This window comes from Eupeodes corollae, chromosome 1 (genome assembly GCF_945859685.1).
Source record: "Eupeodes corollae chromosome 1, idEupCoro1.1, whole genome shotgun sequence".
In the NCBI taxonomy this organism is placed as follows: Eukaryota; Metazoa; Arthropoda; class Insecta; order Diptera; family Syrphidae; genus Eupeodes; species Eupeodes corollae.
The window spans coordinates 74,898,635-74,918,776 of record NC_079147.1 but is presented as its reverse complement, the minus strand read 5'-3'; the positions used below and the strand labels follow the sequence as shown (position 1 = coordinate 74,918,776).

The following is a 20,142-nucleotide window of genomic DNA, read 5'->3' as shown; positions in this document are numbered from 1 at the left end:
AGATGCTGGTTTGACGTTGGAAGAGGAAACACGAAGAGCCATGTTAGAATGTGCATCGATCTAAGGCAGTGGAAGATATTGCGTCAGTTTTCTCAGCTCTTCAATCGAAAATATTGCTGTATGGAACGGAAGAAGAACTGCGGGCTGTGGTTCCCATGCTTACCTCGACATTTACAGAACTTACAGACAACAGTATCATATTGGAAATCCAGCGAATTCGGCGTCACATGGTAGCTTCAAAGATAAATTTAAAAGATGCAGAAATTTGGACATCCTTTGAATTTTTAAGCTTCATTGTTAAGTGGGATTTTTCAGACTCTTTACCGAGTCTGTCATTGGCGATGAGAATTTATTTAACAATTTGCGTCTCAGTGGCATCGTGTGAACGAAGCTTTTCCAAATTAAAATTAATAAAGACTTATCTAAGATCAACGATGAGCCAAAATAGGTTGACTAATTTGGCTATACTTTCAATCGAAACGGAGCACACAAAAAATGTAGATTTGAATGATATAATCGAACCATTCAGTACAATAAAAGCTCGTAAGAACCTTTAAATAAAATCTTTGTTCGTGTTTTTTTCTTAAATTTTTCAAGGGGTGTAAGCTTGCTTTACCGCCCCGGGTGTCACTGTCTCTTTAGTCCACCACTGCTCAACATGTCATCCGAAGAGAAACAAAACACACGGAACTACTTTTTTTTAACGGCCAGGTTACCAGGAGTAATAGGATGTATTGACGGAACACATATAGGAATCGTTGCCCCGATTGAGTTGCGCCATCAGTACCTTATCAGAAAAGTATATTACAGTTTAAACGCAATGATAGTAAGTTTTTTCCCCGAGAGTAGCTTTTGGTTTTTAGTGCAAGTTCTTGAGGCGTGTGACCATAAAATGTGTATTCGTTATGTTGACTCAAGATATCCTGGATCAACCCTCTCTTGCAGCTCAATAAACATGCATTGATTCATGTAATTTTATAAAAGAAATGAAATATACATATGAACATACATTATTTTATTTTCCGACGTATCTTTTACATAAGCTCAACGAACATCGAAAGTGACAATAGAGTGAGATCAATCTTCGAAAAATTTTAGACATTTAAGTCGAATCAACGGTTCTCAATTCGCCAACGGTAATACAAATTTCTCACACTCGCACGTTTATTCATTTGACTCGCCAATAGTAATAGATGCACATATTGTTCCGTTCCGGGTGTTTAAAAGACGGTAAAAATAATTTCATCGGCTTATACACTTAAAGTGTGATCTTTTCCTTAAGCTATAAGCAGGCGGCATAAAAACGCTGATTATGAGGTTCGCAGCGGATCGTCTTTAATTCGACCTTTCAAATTAGACTCGCGTCGTATTTCTTTATTTACGAATTCGCGGCGAAGCGAAAATAGTTCTTCATATATTCCAGTGATTTGTCACTTTTGGTTTGACTTTTTCGTCCTATATTCCAGTGATTTGACAGCTTTCCACAATTTTTTTTTGTTTCGATTGAATTCGTGAAATTTGCGGTGATTTGTTCAAAATTTTATATTTTATTGTGGATTGTGAATAAATTATAAGAAAATTAAAATAAATCTAACTCATATTTTTACATAATTACAATGAAGAAAGAATCTACGAAATCGAACAGTGAATAATGATAAACACTCTTTCACCTGGGAATCCGCAAAAAAACTATCGGATTTCAACTCGTCAACAAACATTATGACATTTCAAAATCGCTTTCGAATTCGTTAATTGGTCGAATTCAAAACGAATAAGGCGAAAGAGAAAACAATAATTGAAAAATGGCAAACTTGCTAGCAAAACGATTCGCCGCGAATCAGGCCCCTGGACTATTTACGCATATCATCTGAACACCCTTTTGGAACAGTCTACACACACACTGAAATGGTTTGCGGAATTTGTGCTACTGCGAGAAAGCAGAAAAAGTGGCCAAAAAATTAGCAACTAAAACTACAGATATGGACATTAAATTAGACACAGCTGCATTTTCTAAAAGTAAAGTTAAATAACAAGAACAACATGAGTGAGACAAATTTAACTGCTTTCAATAACACTGCTGGACTCTCTTATGAAAAATAACAAGTTACTCATTAGTGTTAAAACTGTTCAGTTAAGGAAAGAGCACCTAAGAGAACCGTTTGGAAATACGAGAAAGCCAACTGGGACGGTCTCAATAATTACTTCAGGATCTTAACTGGTCACTATACTTCCTCGATAGTGACGTTGATGCCAGCGCTCACAAGTTTGATTCTCCTGGGAATGAACACTTTAATCCCAAATAGAGGTAAAAGCATTAGACCTTAGGAAAACGCATGGTTCGATGCGAGCTGTAAAGACGTTATTAGGGTCAAGAAGGTAAGTTTCCGTTGTTTTAAATCCAATCCAACTGAGGAAAACCGGATTAAGTTCAAGAAAGCCATTAAGGCCTGCACTGCCCATAATCGACGGACCACATTTTTACATGATCAAAAATTACAGCAAAAAATACTGCAATGTCCCAAAGGCAGTACAATTTTTTTGTCATTTGTAAAAAACATGAGGAATTCTTCCTCGGTTTCGACACTCGTTGTCAATGACACATCTTTTGTTAGCTCTTCAATAATAAGCTTATCTCTTTTCTATGCAGTTTGACGCCAATTTAAAGCCTGTACTTGAGCTTAGTGATTCTATGGGACCGATCTTTTTTCGCACTCGTACTGTGGCAAGAATTCTTAAAGGTCTCAACATTCATAAATCTACTGGTCCGGATGGTATCCCCGCTATTGCTCTGAAGGGGTGTTCTTCAACGCTGGCAAAAGCACTGCGTAAGCAATTTCATCTGTCCTACTCCTCGGGTCTCGTTCCGAGTAGACGGAAAACCGCATTTGTCCAGCCTATTCCTCACCGTCTAATTACCAACCGGTTGCCCCCTTCTTTTCAAGTTCATGGAAACGCTGATAAATTATCACCTCAAGAAGATCGAAAGCTTCTTAATGACCGACAATACGGCTTTCGTAGCAATAGGTCCACTGGTGATCTCATGGTTCATCTCACCGAACAGTGGAACAAATCTTTACATCGTTTTGGAGAATGTAAGATTATTGCACTTCATATTTCAAAAGCATTTGATAGGGTTTGGCATCAGGCTCTCTTATCGAAAATGCGTGCTTTCGGTTTCTACGAATTCCTCCTTCATTTGATTAGTAATTACCTTTCAGATCGTGCAATTCAAGTAGTATTGGATGGGTTTAAGTCTTAAAACCACAAAATAAATGCTGTTCTGCCCCAGGGCTCCGTTCTATCCTCAACACTCTTTCTCATTTTTATTAATGACCTCCTGTCTGCAACTTCTAATCCAATACATTGTTTCGCTGACGATAGTACGACAAAATATGATAAGCTCATTAAATTCCGACCTAAACAGCATTGTGCAATGGGGAATAAGAAACCGCGTGGAATTTAATGCTTCGAAAACCATATGCTGTCTTATATCGTTAAAGCGAGACATACCCAGGGGTGGAATCGGCTAACGCGATTGTTGACTGTCGCGTTGTTGATAGTCGTTTTTGATTATCAACTCTGATTTGCTCTGTGTAAAGTGATCAATAAAACAGTTTAAGTTTTTGGCAGCACTTGCTGCGAGAAATGTCATTTTGCTCAGTTCATTTTTGTTGTTAAAATTGTTTTCGATTTTTAATTTTGTTTTCTATTAAAAATGTAAGTTAATCTTGAGAAATTTAATATTTGTATGCATAATAAAGAAATAATTGTTATTTTATAAGGTCGCATGCAACAAAAACACAAATTTCTATCCTCTCCACGCATATGGAAGCACATCCAGAGCTGGCGAGATCTTACAATGCCCTCTCAGCCACTGGGCGAACCTCCCAAAAGCAGCAATGGGAAAAATTGGCAAGATCCTTAAATTTGAATGGACCACCAACAAAATCCGTAGCGGAATGGAAAAGGGTAGATATTAAATAAATTAAGGAGAAACATCATTAGTTCTAAAATAATCATATCTTTATTAGATTTGGACGCTCCGTAAATATGCTACGAAAAAAAAATTGACGGAAAATAAAAATTCCATAAAGAAAACGGGTGGTGGTCCATTTGAATCCAAAGAAATAGACGCAACTGATGAAGCCATAATTGCTGCATGCGGGATGGAAGCATCAGTGAGCGGTGTTGCAGGTGGTCTATCTTTCGGCAGTGAGACAAAAGGTTTGTATTAAAATACTTTTTATTGCTTATAGTATTCTATATTCGTTTTTTTTTTATAAGAAAACAGCGAAGATATTCAAGAAGTTGAGCAGCTTCTCGAGGATCTTATAAACTCACCAAACCGGGAGAGTCCAAAAGAAAATGTTTTTAAAAAGTTAAAAGTCAAAAATCGAAAAAGCATTGAGGACGATGCTTTAAAAAAACAAATAGATCTTCAAGAAAAATATTTTAAAAATCAACTTGAAGGTCAAAATAAAACAAACGAAATTCTGGCGGAAATCCGAGATGCTATTCGGCTACTTGCCAACAATAAACGAGAGGAAAACGAAGCTTCAATCTCAATGAAAAGAGAAGAGCTACATATGAGAAAAATGGAGCTGGAGGTGGCTAAGTTAGCCAATGAACTTAAGTTGATGGAGATGAACTCCAAATCCCAATAATTTGACTGATTTGACTGCAAAAAATGAAGTACAAAGAAATTTTTATTTTAAACGTTTAAACTTTTAATTTCATTATTTTTAAGAAGCTTTAGAAAAGCATTTTATTTTCTTGTGATTTTTATGTTCCTACAAACATAAATACAAAATATGTATGTATGATATTTTATAGTTATTTTTAAATAAAAAGCTAGACAAACAATTTGCTTTTTTATATTTATTTTGAGAATGAAATAATATTACCTACATTACGTACAAATCGTCTCTTATAGCATCACGAATTCTTTTAGCCTCTCTGGAAAAACTTTCTCCTGTTGGTGGAATTTCAAATCCATGGTTTCGAGAAGTATTAGGTATATTAACTTCAGGATGGGGCACATTGTGGGTACAACATATATTGTGCAATGCAGCACATACGTTTGCTATTTCCACAACTCTTATAGGTTTGTATCTGCATTTTCTTTCTTCTAAGATGATGCGCCATCGACCTGCACGAAACAAAAATTAGTATTTTTAAAATGTTAACTGTAAATAGTTACACAAACTTTTTAAGCGACCAATACATCGTTCTACGATGCATCTGGCTTGAGAATGAACTGAGTTGAAATTCATTTCTGGAGAATTTTCACTAGCGTTTCTGTAGGGTGTCAAAAGGAAAGGTTCTAGGGGATAGCCACTGTCTCCTTGAAAAATAAGAAGGCGTAAATTACAAATTATGATATATTTGTTAAATCTTACCTAGCAGCCATGATGATGTGCTATTTGATAAGTGCTCTCTTTCCAATGCCACCCTTTCTTCACTTTGGCGCCACACAAAACTGTCATGTGCACTACCACCATATCTTGCATTAATAGCCATGATCTTTGTTTTTTCGTCGCAGATCTTAAAAAAGCTTTTTGAATTGTTGTAAAAAATATTTTTTTTTATAATAAACTCACAATCATGGCATTAAGGCTATGTCTTCCTTTACGGTTAAAAAACATATTTTCGTTTTCTGTTGGCCGGAGAATCATTATATGACTTCCATCAATGCAACCTATTACTACAAAATTGGAAAAAATATTGTTGGTAAATTAAGAATAAGTATTATTTACCTATGTATGTACATAGCCTCGTATTAATAAAGAAAACATAGTTAAAATTAATTATTTCAGATCCCGTGTTTAGGAAAACTACACAACGGAATACAAATATTCGGGACTCAAATGGAACAGTAGGCAACTGCCTTTAGTTTGAGTTCGAAAAATTCTTATTCCATGGTGTAGTTTTCCTAAAAACGGGAGCTGAATTAACTAATTCTAACTATGTATACTTTCTTTATAAATACGGGGGATAGTACATATATTTATTATTATACCTCCAGGGATTCTATATTTTTCAAAAAAAAATTCCTTTGTTGACTCCATGGGCACAAACTTTATCATGAGCGGGCAAAGCACTGACTGCATTCTTTTAATAACCTTAGAAGTAATTTCGGCAATTGTACTTTGTCCCATCGGAGCAGCCCAATCGGAACCAACTTGTCTCTGGTATGCACCACCACCAAGAATGTTCAAAGTTGCAGCTAGTTGAAGCATAGGTGGAATATATGTCGACCTTAATCCAGACGGCAAGTCGAGTAACCTCAAAACAATCATGAAGGCTTCTTTTGATAGACGAAAATTTTTTAAGAATCTAAACAATGTAATTTTTAATAATATTTAGATGAAAAATTATTGCTCATATGTATGTACATACATTGGGTCAGGAAGTTCCAGAATATTTGCTTTATTTCGTAAAGAAGTTCTGAGCTATCGAACAGGCTCATAATTGTGTCCTTCATTTCTCCTATTCGCGTTATTAAATATTCTAATTGAAGTAAACATTCCGGTTCTCTTATTTACATATGTACTTGCTTTTATTTAACAATATTTTACACACAATTTATTTACTTTAAAAATGGAATCGAAACCAACGATTTTACTCACAAAAAATTAATGAAAACGATACCTAAATAGCTGTCACTTGAAATACAAGGGAAAAAACGATTGTCGATTTGATAATCACCTTACATGGAGCAAAAGTATCGTTTTTGATTATCAACAATCAACTATCAAGTTAGCCGATTCCACCCCAGTTTGCCATTATTCATAGATGGCACTTACATCGAGGAGACTAAACATCTCGATATTCTCGTAATTTGTACCACCAATCACATTTAGTGGAACGATCACCTACGCGATGTCGCCAAAAATGCCGCAAGATGTTTGGGTTTTCTAAGGCGATGTAAGAAGTTTTTCTCCCCCTCTGATCTGGCTGTTATTTACAAGACTTATATACTTCCAAAGCTTGAGTATAACTGACATCTCTGGGCTGGTGCTCCTGCAACTTACTTAGGCCTTGGACAGCAATGAACGTAGAGCATTTAAATTAATTGGTGATAACAATATCATAGGATCATTTACGTCGCTCGAACATCGTCGTAAGGTTTCTTGTCTCACGTTTTTATTACCGTTATTTAAACAGGTTATACTCAAGAGAAATAGCCAGCTGCATTCCTCTCCTTAAACAGTTCAACCGTAATACTTGCGCTTTTAGCAATGCTCATCAGTATACCCTAGAGCCCAACTTTGGTCGTACTGTCAAGTACAGAGATTCGTTCTTTAGCCGTACTATGCGAATGTGGAGTTTCTTAGCACACTCTGTCTTTCCCAGCCATTGCAATGAATTCATGAATTCAAAATCAATGTGCACCGACACCTCCTTTCAACCTCTCTCTCATCTTCCTAGTGCTCACACCGTGTTTTTACATTATAAGGGTAGTAATATCCCCTTAAGTTTGTGCTTATTATAAAAAATGTTGTAAGTACAACCGTTTTAATAGGCTTAACAGGAAATAATAGTCCAAAACATCTTTAACAATTAAAACTTCAAAAGAAAAGTACACGTGTAGAATTTTCTATATGAACGGCGGCGGAGTTACGAGTTTTTTTTAAGAAGTTTAATTTTCAAGGTCATTCTGCTAAAAAATTGGTGTTCTAGCTATCTCCACTTCGTCTAGGTCGGGTAGGTGGAATTCTTGATCTGCGTCGCCAAGGTTCAGTGGTTCTATCTCCCTTACAGCGGAATTCGGTTAGTCATCGCCGTTGTATAATTTGGAGAAGTGGTCTTTCCATAATATCGACTGCGGTTCCACTACGATGTTCCCCTGATCGTCCTTACAGGCTTCGGATCGTGGCTGGTACCCTTGGGAGGTTTTCTTTATCTTTTGGTAAAATTTACGCACCTCATTCCTGTTGTGACATCCCCCTATCTCCTCGATCGCGCGCTTCTAATGTTTTCTTTTTTCCATCTAAGAAGCCGGTGTTCCTCTCTCTCCTTCTGCTGATAGAGCTCATGAGCACGGAAGATTGATCTGGAGAAGTCCATGTCCCCTTGTGGATATTGAGATGTGTGAACTGCGTACTAGCTAAAAGAACGTCTCGCCCGCAGAGACATCGATCAGCCTGAATCCGTTGCCGGAGGTGGTGTCGTGCAAGCTGTATCTCCCGATAGTGCCACCAAAGATATCTTCTCTTCCTAGCTTGGCGTTAAAATCTCTTAAGATAATTTTAATGTCATCGCCAGGGCACTGCTCATAAGTCTTGTGTAAGAGCTCGAAGAATATGTCTTTGTTGTCTTCATTTTTCTCCTCTGTTGGGACATGGGTGCATATTAGGCTTATGTTGGCGAATTTAGCCTTGATGCGGATTGTCGTGATGCGCTCGCTCACACTGTTGAAACTCAAGACTTTTTGCCTGATCCTAGTTCCAACAACAAATCCACACCCAAATAGACGCTGTCGTTGTTCTCGGTAGCAGCCGCCGTAGTATATATCACAGTCTTTTAGTTTGCGTTTGCCCGGTCCATCCCATCGCACTTCTTGGATGGCGGTAATATCTGCCTTGCAGCAGTTTAGGGCTTCCGCTAATTGTTCGGCTGCACGTGGTCTGTTAATTCCACGTACAGGTGCGAAGTTCGTTGTCCTTAGTTCGTTTGGGAGCTTGATAAAATCGTTCCTTATAGGCCTGGGCTCCGAATTAGTCGCAGAAACCCTATAAGGTGTTCACTAAGTAGTTCAACCTTACAGGAACTTTAGACGCCACCGTTGATTCCATCTCGGAAATTCCTCCGCTGCCGTCTGGATAAGGAGAGGTGCCTTAGTGGAAACACCTCTCCCCCCTCTCTCGTTTGCTGCCCCCAACAACTTTCCACTGGGGTTGGAACCCAATCTCAAGTTGAGGTACTAGGTTCCCGATGTTCACCACGCAATGCCATTGACCCAATTCGATTTCAGATACGTGTGGTCAATGGTCATACATGTTATATGGAACAGATTTTGGCAACCAATGTTGTTTATACTAATGTATACTAACACAATCCGTATCAATGCTAAATGTAAAACCATTACGTTCAGCTAAAGCCACACCCTTAAGCGGAAAACACAAAGCTATGCCGCGTTACGTGTATGTTACGTTCTCTTTACGATTGTCGAAATAAAGGATGAGCTTAAAAGCAACATTGTGATAGTGCCTGTCTATACGCGTTGTGCCCACAACGTTGTGTCTACATGTGTTGTGACCAAAAATACTCCATTACCAAGATCGGAATCTTTCGTACGTTTCACTCTCCCAAACCCGTTTGTTTACATTGTTGTATTTGTAATTTTGACAATTAGTCCATGAACAGATGTGAGAACAAACAAAAAAAAAACGATGCCGTGGGCTAGCGGCACTTTGCAAAGCAAAAACAAAGTTGGGAGGTTAATATGTTTTTTTCACTTTTTTCTTTTCACTTTTTTCGATGAAAAAGTCAGTTTTAAGTTTTAATTTTGCAGTCATTTTGTTGATAGCGAACCAATGTACATTTTTGTCTTGAAAAAAACATGTTCAACATCATTTTATTGTAATTAATTCACTAATTTAGAATAATCACTACGAAATTCTTCAAATTTCATAATTAACCTCGAATTATTGTATCAAAGATGCGTTCGAAGAACCATCAAATTAAGGGTGCGAGCGCAATTTATTGAATTCTACTAAATTTTCGTTAATGAACGGCCCAAATATTTATTTTGCAATTAAAATCTGTATTAAATTAATTAATCGAATTTTTTAATATTATAAAAAATCAAATATATATTAAAGCATACCTAATGTTTGACAATATGAAAAAAAAATATATATATATTCCATATTTTTATTTTATAAAATATAAAATAACATTGCAGTATAGAAATAGAGTTCCAAAAATTAAAGGAAATTCATAAAATACACAAAAATTGCAATGATTTTTCTTTAGCATTTTTGGTTATTATGCAGAATTATTCAACAGACTTGCTTATGTCTGTTTTGTTGTTCTACAAAGTATTGAGTTACACTTTTGTCCATTTCTAATTATGCTTAACCAGTTGCAGCTCATATTGCGTTCGAAAATAATTTAAGTAAACAAAATACAGTACTAATAAATCATTAAATATGTATTTGGGCAGTTTTATTTTAAATAATATACATTAACAACATTTATTTGGATTGAAATTAAAAAGCTATATAAATCTTCCAATTTAAGACCATGTCAGCACTTCAGATTCTGTTGGTTAGGATTGTTTAGTTTTTGATTGTTTAGTTTTTGTAGGCAAACCGAAATGTCAGTCTGAGATTCCGATCTTGGTAATGGAGTATTTTTGGTTGTGACTACTCATGGCCCGTTTTCCATTTTGTGTTGTGGAACAAAGAACTTGAAACATTTGTGTTCGAGATTTTGAGCGGGTGATATACTACCGACATACATAGGATTTTGTCTTGTTTTTACAAGATATAGAATTTTATAGATTGAAATGGATACAAATAATGAAATTATTTGTTTAACTGCAATATGCGCAGCGGCAAATGTTTTATTTCTGCTAAATGAAGAAGTGGAAAAAAAAACAAGGGAATGGTCAAAACCTTGGAGGCTCCGGAGGAATACACAAAGTTCTTTTAAATGACGAACTACGCTTAGAAAGAGAATCGTTATCTTCGTATGGACGAGGATTCTTCTGTCAAATTCTGTCATGAGCATCCCGTCCCTTTACTCAGCTCCTCTCTTGCCCACAAACTCTCGTCACAACGTTGTGGGCACAACGCGTATAGACAGGCACATAGGTTGTTAGCGATTTGTATGGTTCAACTTTAAACTTCACTCAACGCTAACACAAAAGTATCTTTGTGTTTTCCGCTTTATGGTTTTTAGGTATATTTTGATCGAGTGTTTGGTTTTGTTTTATAAATCAAATCATATCAAAACATTTAAATTGCATCTTACTACATTATAAGGGTTGCATTTAAAACCATCCAATACAAGAGTGTCCAGATCCATTATATATCCAATTCTGACATGCGCATTGGAATGGTAGCTAACCCTTCCCCTAAAAAAGCCGATAAGTATATTCCCAATCGGTGAACAAAAACGTTGACATTTCTATCGACAGTCATTCGTGAATCCCAGCCATCAACTCTATTAAGTCAAAAAACATTGCCCAAATTAACTACGAAATTCGCAAAGTTTTCTCGAAACTCCAAGCTGATGTTCAGATTTTGAAACTTTTTAGGTTTCGACAAATCTTTGGTTGAGTAGGTATTTACAGATAAAAAAAAAACAACATTTACTAATGAAGCCTAAACTGTTGGTATCCTAACAATGGACATCCATATGAACATAAAAGATATCAGCTCATTTGATTTATGTAGAAGGTATGTTTTGGGGTAGGGAGACAAAAAATTGCATTTCTTACATCTTTCGTGAATTCTCAAGAGCAGTAGGAATCAGAAACTTCTGCTTTTTCAACGACCTCTGCGTCGTCTCTTGTTTACCACTAAATAACAACCTGAAATTCTCCCAAAAATCGGGACGTTTTAAAGAGATAGATCTCCACTTATCTTCCACCTAATCAAATACTTAATGCTGAGGAACAGAATGTATCCAAAAAGATTTAATTCGATGATCTGCACTTGGATCCAATTGAATATCTATTGATCCAAGAAATAACCACATTTTTAATTGGTGTTTTATTTTGTCACAATAAACTTAAAGTAGCTTGCAATTCGTTTATCGGTTACATTTTTATCAATTTGATCTATCAGCTTCTTTTGAACTTCAGGACTATAACGATCCGTCCAGAAAAATAGATTCATTATCAATTTCTTTCCCTCAAATGCGTTTTCACTCCCAGTAACTTGGACTTTTTGAATATTTTCTACGAAGAAAACAAAATAACTTGATTAATCGATAAACCTATAAAACTGCAAAGCTTAAAATTACCAATAACTGTGTCGATGATAGAAGGTAGTGCTTTAAGAAACACAGCATTTTTCTGCTTTCCAAGATTGGATAGAGCTAAAAGAGCTTCCTGTGGCACCATCGGTCTCAGAAGAACCTGTTTGGGCAGGTCTGACAGCCAAGAATCGAATTCGGTTGGCCTACAAGTTAAAAAATGTGTAACCAAGACAATTATCAAAATTAAATGTGCAACTTACCCATATAAAGAGTACAACTTGGGCGAGGACACAATGTCGCATAACAAAATCAATACCTTTGTCGACCCTTCTTTGGTAAAGAGTCCTTTCTGGGCAGATTTTATTACCGTCCTCAACAAGGCTCTTGTGTTCTCCGCGTCATAGCGCAACAGTGTCAAACCACTTAGGTATAAATTTGCACGCAAGGCTTTCTCAAGGCACTGGAAGCTATCCAAATGGGTACTTTTTATCTCCGAAACGATTTCTAGTTGCGAAAAACAGTTTGTAAACATGGTTAAAAATGTTGGGTTATATTTTACTTACTCGTGAGAAACCGCAACATCTCACTCACTTTTTCCACATTCTTATCCAACTTATTCTCATAGAAGACACACATCAAATAAGCAAGAGTTGTATTCTGAAGCAAGCAATACTGACCCCCAGCTTCGAGAACTTCCTTCTCACTCGGAGCTCCTTTGGATTTGGACTTCGCTAGACGTGAGCCTTCAGCTTGCTTGTAGGGAAAGATACCCAGGAAATTTGCAACAAAACTATCAGCGTACATCTTACGAAACCATGTGCTTAGATCCGTGTTGTTGATCTCGGCTTCAACCATTTCTGTAAGTATCCAGAGATTTTGAAGAATTTCAAGGACAATCTTAAGTGTATTAGCTGCATCGTGAGATAGAATCACTTCCGAGGAAATTTCTTTTTCGGTTGTGCGCACTTCTAACCATGATTCAAAGAGCAGTGGCATCAGATGTTCTATGTATCCCTTCAGTATGGAGCTCTCGTCTGCCTTGGAGGCCGATTTCTCGCTGATAGACTTGTTGAAGATCTGCGACAGATCACAGTTCTCATTCAGTTGCCATTTCACAAGAGGAAAGTACTGAGGCTGATTCGGACTAAATGTGTTTGTGATTTTGTATTGGGAGCTGCGCTCATTGGACGAGATTGTCAAGCGATTGCGATGATTCTCAATTAGAGTCTTGAGCATTCCCTGTAGGCGCTCGAGGACCTTGCTTCGCCATTGGATTGTTGTTGTCTTGTTGCCCATATTTGTGGTGAGTGTACGTCCAGGTTTGGCATCAGTGCGGATCTTTGAAATCATATCAATGAAGTTCTGGAATATCTTTGTACTGTTGGCAGCAACCAACATTGGCACATGCAGCAAAAGTACGTCTAGGAATAGAAGGGAGTCTTCCTGAATGGAAGGTTGGATGTGGGTCATTGCACACCGAAGATACGAAGACAATGCTTGAAAGAATGGTTCCACCGCTTCGGTGGGAAGTGTGGCCAGTAAACTACTCATAGTTTTGAAACATTCCCGACGTGTGTCCTTGTCGACATCAAGACTGATGGCAGCAATCGATTGGATAAGGTCACCCAGATGCCGAAAGATGTCATCCGAAGTGAAACTAGACTCCCGAAGGTTTCTCAACGCTTCGGAGCGAAAAGAAGAACTACTGTGCTTCAGTCGGCTGAGAGTTTCTTTTATGTTAAGTTTTCTTTTCCCATCCTCAACTTGCGACTCTGCTAGTTGTTCTTTGATAACAATTTTCCTAACTTTGAAATCGGTTTTTGTGATATTAAGACCTTTTGGCAATTTAGCACCCTTTAGTTTAACTTTGGCCTTTTCGGCTCGAATGTTCTTCTTATGATGTCCTCCCATTTAAATATTAAAAATTAATTAAAAAACTAAATCTTGTCTATCAACTAGTAAAAATACAAATTAATAAAAACTTTAAACACACGTGCAGTTTATTTCAGATTTGACAGTTGTTTGTTTATGTTCCAAAATTCATTTCAATAATTATCCAGTCTCGATGAATGACGACTTCTGGTTCAATTACATAAATAAATTATTTCACAACAATATAATTTTAAATTATTTATTATTAAAAAAAAAAAACATTTCTCAATTCGTTTCGTATCAAACTATGTATGCACTTGCAAAATATCTTCTAAAGTTTTTGTTTATTTTCAATTTCTTCGAAAGCTTTCATCTGCTTGTCCTCTTGTTTAGCCCGGATCATTTTGATGGCATCCTGAAGTTCTTTACGGTGACTTTCATTCTCCGGAGGATAGAGTTCGCGTTTGGTTTTGGTCACCCATTCTTCGAAGTACGCGGGTTGATTGAAAATATGAAAAAGTGCGACGGGAAAAGTCATGTACAATGCCATTTTTCCAATTTCAAGTGCCCAGCCTCCCATTGTAGTTGGTGAGATTCTGTAAATACGCAAATTAATTATAAAATTATGAATTATTTCAAAATACGTTCTTTTTACAATTAATGGAAAGTTAAAAACAAAAATTATCAAATTCTTTTGTTGGGTCAGCTGTTAGAATGACAGAGACTGCGGTAGAAAAATTACATCCACATCAAGGTGGATACACATTTAAAAGAGTACCCTTAAGCACTATTCACATGAGCACGACCAACGAATGAAGGAATATTCGTCGATTTTGACATTTATTTCACATGAGCGTTTTTAATTCGTCGCGAATGAAGCCACAGCCGAAAATCATTCACCACCGAAACCAAAACATGAATGATTTCTTAGGTTAAATACGCGCGATTATTTTATTAGGTGCGAGTGTGGATAATATGGAACGCGAATAAAGTTTGACAGTTCGTATTTAAATTAAATTTATTAATATATGATATTGAAAAGTAAAAGTATGCATCATAAATTAAATAGAAACTATATTGCTACCGTTTTGTTAAGAATTTGTGTTGAAATATGTCTTCAAACGTATATAAACTTACATTTTGTAAATTATTCGTCGTTTGTTGGTCGCGCTCATGTGAATACTGCTTAAAATCTCACACAGAAAAACTTTAAGTTGCTTACAGTTGCCGGCAGCCATTGAGATACTATACATGGACTGCTAGTTGTGTGAATTTTCCATACAAAATTTGAATAAAAATGGTTCCACTTTAAATTAGCTAAACTAGCCCTTTCAGGCACAGTGGCAAAAAAAGTTATGAAATATTTAGCGACATCTGTTTGTATTTAGTTGAGATTAGCTTTTTCTGACATAGAAAGTATTGACATCTAGTATAAGAGACAAACGATGCCATGTTTTTTTTTGTATGTTAATGAAAAATTTTAAAAATTCGTGCAAAATGAAGCAGAAGCAGGCTGTGCGCTGTGAGTATTAAATGTAAATGTTACACAATTTTTCCGCATAGCCCTCTTTGCGCTAGAGTTTTGTCCGTTAAAAGTGAAACCATCGTGAAGTTGGCTACTAGCAGTTCATGCATAGTATGTCAATGGCTGGTCAAATTTGAGCCGGGTCCAAATGGCTCAGCTGTGTGTGTCCAGCGGTTTCCTAGAAGTTTTTTCTATTTTTGTTTGCCGGTTCATTACACTATTAGAAAACTATTTTAAAAACTTTATCTCAAAATGTAACCACTGTCGAAATTTAGAATGTTTCATTTATTTATTGAATTCGTTAAACAAACTAACGTTAGAACTTAAGACTAATACAACATTTATTCTTAGATTAATAGATTTACACTGCAAGCTATTTCCAAAAAAGCTTGTTGAAAAAATTGAATTTAAATGTTTTACTTTACTCTTTTTACCATAGTTCGAACTGCTTGATTTAGGACGTAAAGGAACTTGTCTTCTAATACTTGAGCGGCTATAAATAAAGTTTAATTGTTCCAAAACTGATGGTGACAGCAGGATACATTTTAATCCGTTTTATTCACTTCTCTAGCGTCAAAATCTGACCAAACAGAAAAATGAAGCCTACATTTAAGAAAGATTCGAATATGGTCTATTTTAATTTGTTACAGTGTGAACTTTTCTTCGAAAAATCAAACGGCAGTAAGCGTTGATTGGTGGGTAAAGATGCTTTCAGTTCTCAGCAACAGTTTTCCGAACTTCCACCAACTTCAAGTTGCAAACAACTTAGGGACCTAGTTGAATATTCTTCCGAAGGGTTCATAGGTACAAAATAAAATTGCAGAATAATGAGTTGGCAATGAAATTTGGATTTTAAATTTAAATTAGGTGGCGCAATAGTCCGTTGAGAACTATGGTCTAGTGACTGACGACTGTAAGCCATTCCTGCGTGCGAGTAATGTTGTCAGGACCTACAGTTTTAACCCGAATCCGAACGGCTAATTTGAGAAAGCACTTTTCATGACAAGAATTTGTCGATTCCTCGCAAGAGGCACTATCCGTGAAAAAAAACACCTTTAGATGGCATAGGCAGAGATCGGACCCAAGACCATGACAGTTCAACGAACTAACCATCATGCCACGGGTACTAATTTGGGGTTTTACTATACAAAATATGCCCTGAACAAACGTCAATTTTTATATTTCTACCACAGTAAGTGTGTCAAAAAATCGCATCGAATCCATCCACTATTTAGATGCTTATTAACTTCCCATAGGAAGTTATTGTAATGGGTCCGATTTGTCAAATTGAAAATTTTGACATTTCTTGACGTTTCAAGGTCCCTTGGCTCGAAATAAAAGATTTTTAGAAAGATGTCTGTGCGTGCGTGTGTACGTACACCGACATTTTTTCGTTGTGCGCAGCTCAAGAACCAGAAGAGATATCAACTTCAAATAAATTTTGTTAATCAGATAATAACGCAGGCGTTGGCATTTTTTTACCATAGCAGTTTAAAAACAGGTGACAATTTTGGTTAACCCTATATAACTTACGAACCAAAAACGCTAGAGACTTGAATTAAATTGTATTCAATATATTGTGACGTGATACCAAACAAATATATTTTTTGAAAAAAATCCAATTAACGTTTTTTTTATAAATAAAAAAAAACTAAAGAAAAAAATGGTCACCAAAAGAATTTTGTGCAACAAAAATAAAATATTTAACTTTTGTTAAAATTTTGAGAGAAATTGAATTGACAGTTTTTTTTTAGAAAAAATAAAACCCAAAAAAGACTTTACTCAAAGTTGGTAAAAATTGAATTTCGACTTAAATATCTTTTCAAAAATTTGAGATTATGGCTTTCCACTAATTTTAACTAATAGGAAATATTGTTTTCAACTTTTGGAAAAATTTTGAGAAAATCCGAATTGACAGTTTTTTTTTACAAAAAATAAAAACCTAAACAAAAAACTAAGTGAAAGTTGGTAAAAATTGATTTTCGACTCAAATATCTTTTAAAAACTTTAAGATATTGGATTTAAACTACTTTTATCTATTAAAAAAAATTGTTGCCAACATTCAGTAAAATTTTGAGGAAAATCTAATAAACAGTTTTTCTTACAAAAAATAAAAACCTAACAAAAAACAATACACTAAAACTTGGTAAAAATTTACTAACGTTTTAAAAAGCTTTTAAAAATTAAAAATATTGTCTTCAAACTCTTTTTATTTCACAGAAAATATTGTTTTCGATATTTAGTCCGTTTTTTCATAAAAATTAAATCTACAAAAAATAGTACACAAATTTGGTAAAAATTGATGTTCGGTTCTTGATATCCCTCAAATTAATTTCATTAATCCAATTTGTAAAAATTTAAGAAATGCTACTAAAATTAGTAACATTTTTTTCGACTAAAAATCTATTTAAAAAAACTAGATTTTCAAAATAAACTTGTTCTTTTTTTGAAAAATATTGTTGGTAATTTTAAATTTTTTAAGAATAATTCAATTGACAACTTTTTTAACCCAACACGAAAACATACAAACTTTTAAGCAAGACAAATAGACAGATGGGATGGGAAGTTATCAGTGTGGGTCGCATGCGCATCATAGCCTCTTTTTTATAAATTGAAGGAAACTGTTACACGCTTTGAACATGTTTTGAGATACCAAAAACCAAAACTCTTTTCTTTAAAATCATAAAAATCACGAACATATGCATACAAAAATCTCTAATAATATTATATTTTAAGAATAAAAATGAAGAGAATGAATTCACATTCTGTAAAATTTAAGGTTTTTGGTGTTCTATATGTGTTTTATATACAAAGTTGATTTGCAATTTCTTTTCAAAATCCCACGATTAAGTCTCACACGTGCCTTCATAGAATTCTATGCCTGGCAATTCTGTGCGAAAATGTTGCTAGCTTTAACTTGCAAGCTCGCTTGCTACATCAGCAAAAACAAAAAGGGCACGTAGCACCGTTCTATCACATTATTTGTTTACCCAGACATTAATTTACATATTTAAATAATTGCTATTGTACAGATTTGTTAGAAGCAACAAATTGAATTAAAATACATTCCACTTAATCAAAGTCATTCAAAGAAAAGCTTCTTCCCTCTCAGAATTGTTTGTTGCAAGCTAAAAGCAACAGGTTTTGTAAATTGCCGGTTACTGACGATAATCACGACGTGTTACATAGAAATATAAAAAAACCATTCCAACTAAAATCTATTTGAGTAAAAACTATTATTCAGTATCAGTTGTAAATTGTAAGCGAGAGCGACAATCAATATGAACGGCATTCATGAAGGTTGGTTTAGTGAAATCCAAGATGACCTGTGGCCTGGCCAATGCTTTTCTTTGAAAGTAAAAAAGATCCTTCACGAGGAGAAGTCCAAGTATCAAGACATCAAAATAGTTGAGACGTAAGTAGTGAAAGTACATACGTTTAATTTGCATCATATTCACAACATATTCTGTGCAGGGAGACGTTTGGAACATGCCTCATTCTCGATGGAATCATACAATGTACATCTCGTGACGAGATGTCATACCAGGAAATGATATCATTTTTACCCATGTGTTGCCATCCGGAACCTCGCAAGGTGTTAATTGTTGGAGGTGGTGACGGTGGTGTTGCACGTGAAGTTGTCAAGCATCCAGATGTGGAAGAAGTCCATCAGGTGGAGATCGATGACAGAGTAGTAGATTTATCCAAGCAGTACCTTCCTAATATGGCATGTGGATTCGAACATCCCAAACTTCGTTTGACCATTGGTGATGGCTTTGAGTACATGAAGCAGCATAAGAACGAATTCGATGTTATTATCACCGATAGCTCCGACCCAATCGGACCAGCTGTGAGTCTGTTCCAAGAGAGCTACTATGAACTCATGAAAAATGCTCTTCGTAAAGGAGGAATCGTTTCTTCGCAAGGAGGCAGTTATTGGCTGGATCAGGATTATATTAAGAAAACCATGAATGGTTGCAAACAGCATTTCGCCCAGGTGGCATACGCTGTTACCTCAGTGCCATCTTATCCATCTGGAAACATTGGATTTGTGATTGGCAGCTTAGATACGTCTAGATCGCTTCGTGATGAACCAGCAAGGAAATTCACTAACAAAGAAATCGACAAAATGGGATTGAAATACTATTCTACCGCCATGCACAAGGCCGCTTTTACATTGCCTCGGTATATTGAGAAGCATTTTTATGAATCTTAAACTCAAAGCAAATCTCAATCATATTGTAAATTGTACAGAATTAAATATATATTTTTTTACTTTTTTATACGATTATATTTTTCTCGAATACAAATTAAAAATAAAATGAATTAAATTTATTGAATCACAGATTTCTATGCTCTCAGGTCTTTATATTTTTATTATGAACGTTATTCTGGAATCCCTTGTTTTTTGTTTTAATATTTTTGCTTTTTTTAAATAGTTTTTAAAGTATATGCATCCATATACAGTGGCTCACAGCTTAAATGATACACTCAACTTAAACGGTGTAGAAAACGGTTGTATTTTGTTTTAAGTATGAAATCGAAATAATTATTATTTTGTATTTGTGTTAACTTTTTGACTTTTTTGGAACATAGATTCGCGTACGAACTTAGAAACTCGAAAGTTAGTAATTAAACGATACAAAGATGGGATTGGTGAGTGTAAAGTTGCTGAAATTGTTAAAGTTAAATCTTCAAACGTTCAGAACATTATTGAAGAATATGTACGCGAAAATCGAAACGTCAGCAAAGGAAGGGAAGCACAAAATAAAATATTTTCTGACAGCGTACGGAGATGGATTGTAAGAAAA

The 20,142-nt window shown here is 35.5% G+C and overlaps 5 protein-coding genes across 6 annotated transcripts; 2 read left to right on the top strand and 3 right to left on the bottom strand.

Moving 5' to 3' along the window:
• The first annotated feature begins 3,603 nt into the window (after nucleotides 1-3,603).
• Nucleotides 3,604-4,786, top strand: LOC129941953 (uncharacterized). The gene is made up of 4 exons (XM_056050734.1): nucleotides 3,604-3,717; nucleotides 3,783-3,969; nucleotides 4,032-4,224; nucleotides 4,285-4,786. Coding segments are annotated over exons 1-4 (762 nt in total). The 5' UTR covers nucleotides 3,604-3,715; the 3' UTR covers nucleotides 4,665-4,786.
• Nucleotides 4,787-4,873: 87 nt separating this feature from the next.
• LOC129941302 (putative nuclease HARBI1) lies at nucleotides 4,874-6,773 on the bottom strand. Of its 2 annotated transcripts, XM_056049901.1 has the most exons (6): nucleotides 6,400-6,773; nucleotides 6,020-6,336; nucleotides 5,601-5,704; nucleotides 5,400-5,544; nucleotides 5,207-5,344; nucleotides 4,874-5,149 (listed from the first exon to the last, which is right to left on the bottom strand). In XM_056049901.1, the coding sequence occupies exons 2-6, from the start codon at nucleotides 6,297-6,299 to the stop codon at nucleotides 4,905-4,907; spliced, it is 912 nt and encodes a 303-aa protein (XP_055905876.1). In that variant the 5' UTR covers nucleotides 6,300-6,336; nucleotides 6,400-6,773; the 3' UTR covers nucleotides 4,874-4,904. The 2 variants fall into 2 exon arrangements, with proteins under 2 accessions (XP_055905876.1, XP_055905877.1); XM_056049902.1 differs by lacking the exon at nucleotides 6,400-6,773 and having other exon boundaries at nucleotides 6,020-6,377.
• Nucleotides 6,774-11,664: 4,891 nt separating this feature from the next.
• LOC129941530 (testis-expressed protein 10) lies at nucleotides 11,665-13,860 on the bottom strand. The gene is made up of 4 exons (XM_056050200.1): nucleotides 12,498-13,860; nucleotides 12,195-12,438; nucleotides 11,980-12,137; nucleotides 11,665-11,914 (listed from the first exon to the last, which is right to left on the bottom strand). The coding sequence occupies exons 1-4, from the start codon at nucleotides 13,843-13,845 to the stop codon at nucleotides 11,727-11,729; spliced, it is 1,938 nt and encodes a 645-aa protein (XP_055906175.1). The 5' UTR covers nucleotides 13,846-13,860; the 3' UTR covers nucleotides 11,665-11,726.
• A 45-nt stretch (nucleotides 13,861-13,905) lies between these two features.
• On the bottom strand, nucleotides 13,906-14,544 carry LOC129941531 (protein PET100 homolog, mitochondrial). Its single transcript, XM_056050202.1, has 2 exons — nucleotides 14,462-14,544; nucleotides 13,906-14,402 (listed from the first exon to the last, which is right to left on the bottom strand). Exon 2 carries the CDS (start codon nucleotides 14,384-14,386, stop codon nucleotides 14,138-14,140), a length of 249 nt encoding a protein of 82 aa, XP_055906177.1. The 5' UTR covers nucleotides 14,387-14,402; nucleotides 14,462-14,544; the 3' UTR covers nucleotides 13,906-14,137.
• Nucleotides 14,545-18,270: 3,726 nt separating this feature from the next.
• On the top strand, nucleotides 18,271-19,676 carry LOC129938488 (spermidine synthase). The gene is made up of 2 exons (XM_056046094.1): nucleotides 18,271-18,746; nucleotides 18,806-19,676. The coding sequence occupies exons 1-2, from the start codon at nucleotides 18,613-18,615 to the stop codon at nucleotides 19,545-19,547; spliced, it is 876 nt and encodes a 291-aa protein (XP_055902069.1). The 5' UTR covers nucleotides 18,271-18,612; the 3' UTR covers nucleotides 19,548-19,676.
• The last annotated feature ends 466 nt before the right edge of the window (nucleotides 19,677-20,142 follow it).

Coding starts and splice junctions, on each gene's coding strand:
- LOC129941953 (XM_056050734.1), top strand. Junction 3,970..4,031: donor CCGTAGCGGAATGGAAAAGG/GTAGATATTAAA, acceptor TATCTTTATTAG/ATTTGGACGCTCCGTAAATA. Junction 4,225..4,284: donor TTTCGGCAGTGAGACAAAAG/GTTTGTATTAAA, acceptor TTTTTTTATAAG/AAAACAGCGAAGATATTCAA.
- LOC129941302 (XM_056049901.1), bottom strand. CDS start 6,299: ATGATTGTTTTGAGGTTACTCGACTTGCCGTCTGGATTAAGGTCGACA. Junction 5,345..5,399: donor CACATCATCATGGCTGCTAG/GTAAGATTTAAC, acceptor TTATTTTTCAAG/GAGACAGTGGCTATCCCCTA. Junction 5,150..5,206: donor ATGTATTGGTCGCTTAAAAA/GTTTGTGTAACT, acceptor TGTTTCGTGCAG/GTCGATGGCGCATCATCTTA.
- LOC129941530 (XM_056050200.1), bottom strand. CDS start 13,845: ATGGGAGGACATCATAAGAAGAACATTCGAGCCGAAAAGGCCAAAGTT. Junction 12,439..12,497: donor GATGTTGCGGTTTCTCACGA/GTAAGTAAAATA, acceptor TTTCGCAACTAG/AAATCGTTTCGGAGATAAAA. Junction 11,915..11,979: donor TATCATCGACACAGTTATTG/GTAATTTTAAGC, acceptor TTTTCTTCGTAG/AAAATATTCAAAAAGTCCAA.
- LOC129941531 (XM_056050202.1), bottom strand. CDS start 14,386: ATGGGAGGCTGGGCACTTGAAATTGGAAAAATGGCATTGTACATGACT.
- LOC129938488 (XM_056046094.1), top strand. CDS start 18,613: ATGAACGGCATTCATGAAGGTTGGTTTAGTGAAATCCAAGATGACCTG. Junction 18,747..18,805: donor GACATCAAAATAGTTGAGAC/GTAAGTAGTGAA, acceptor TATTCTGTGCAG/GGAGACGTTTGGAACATGCC.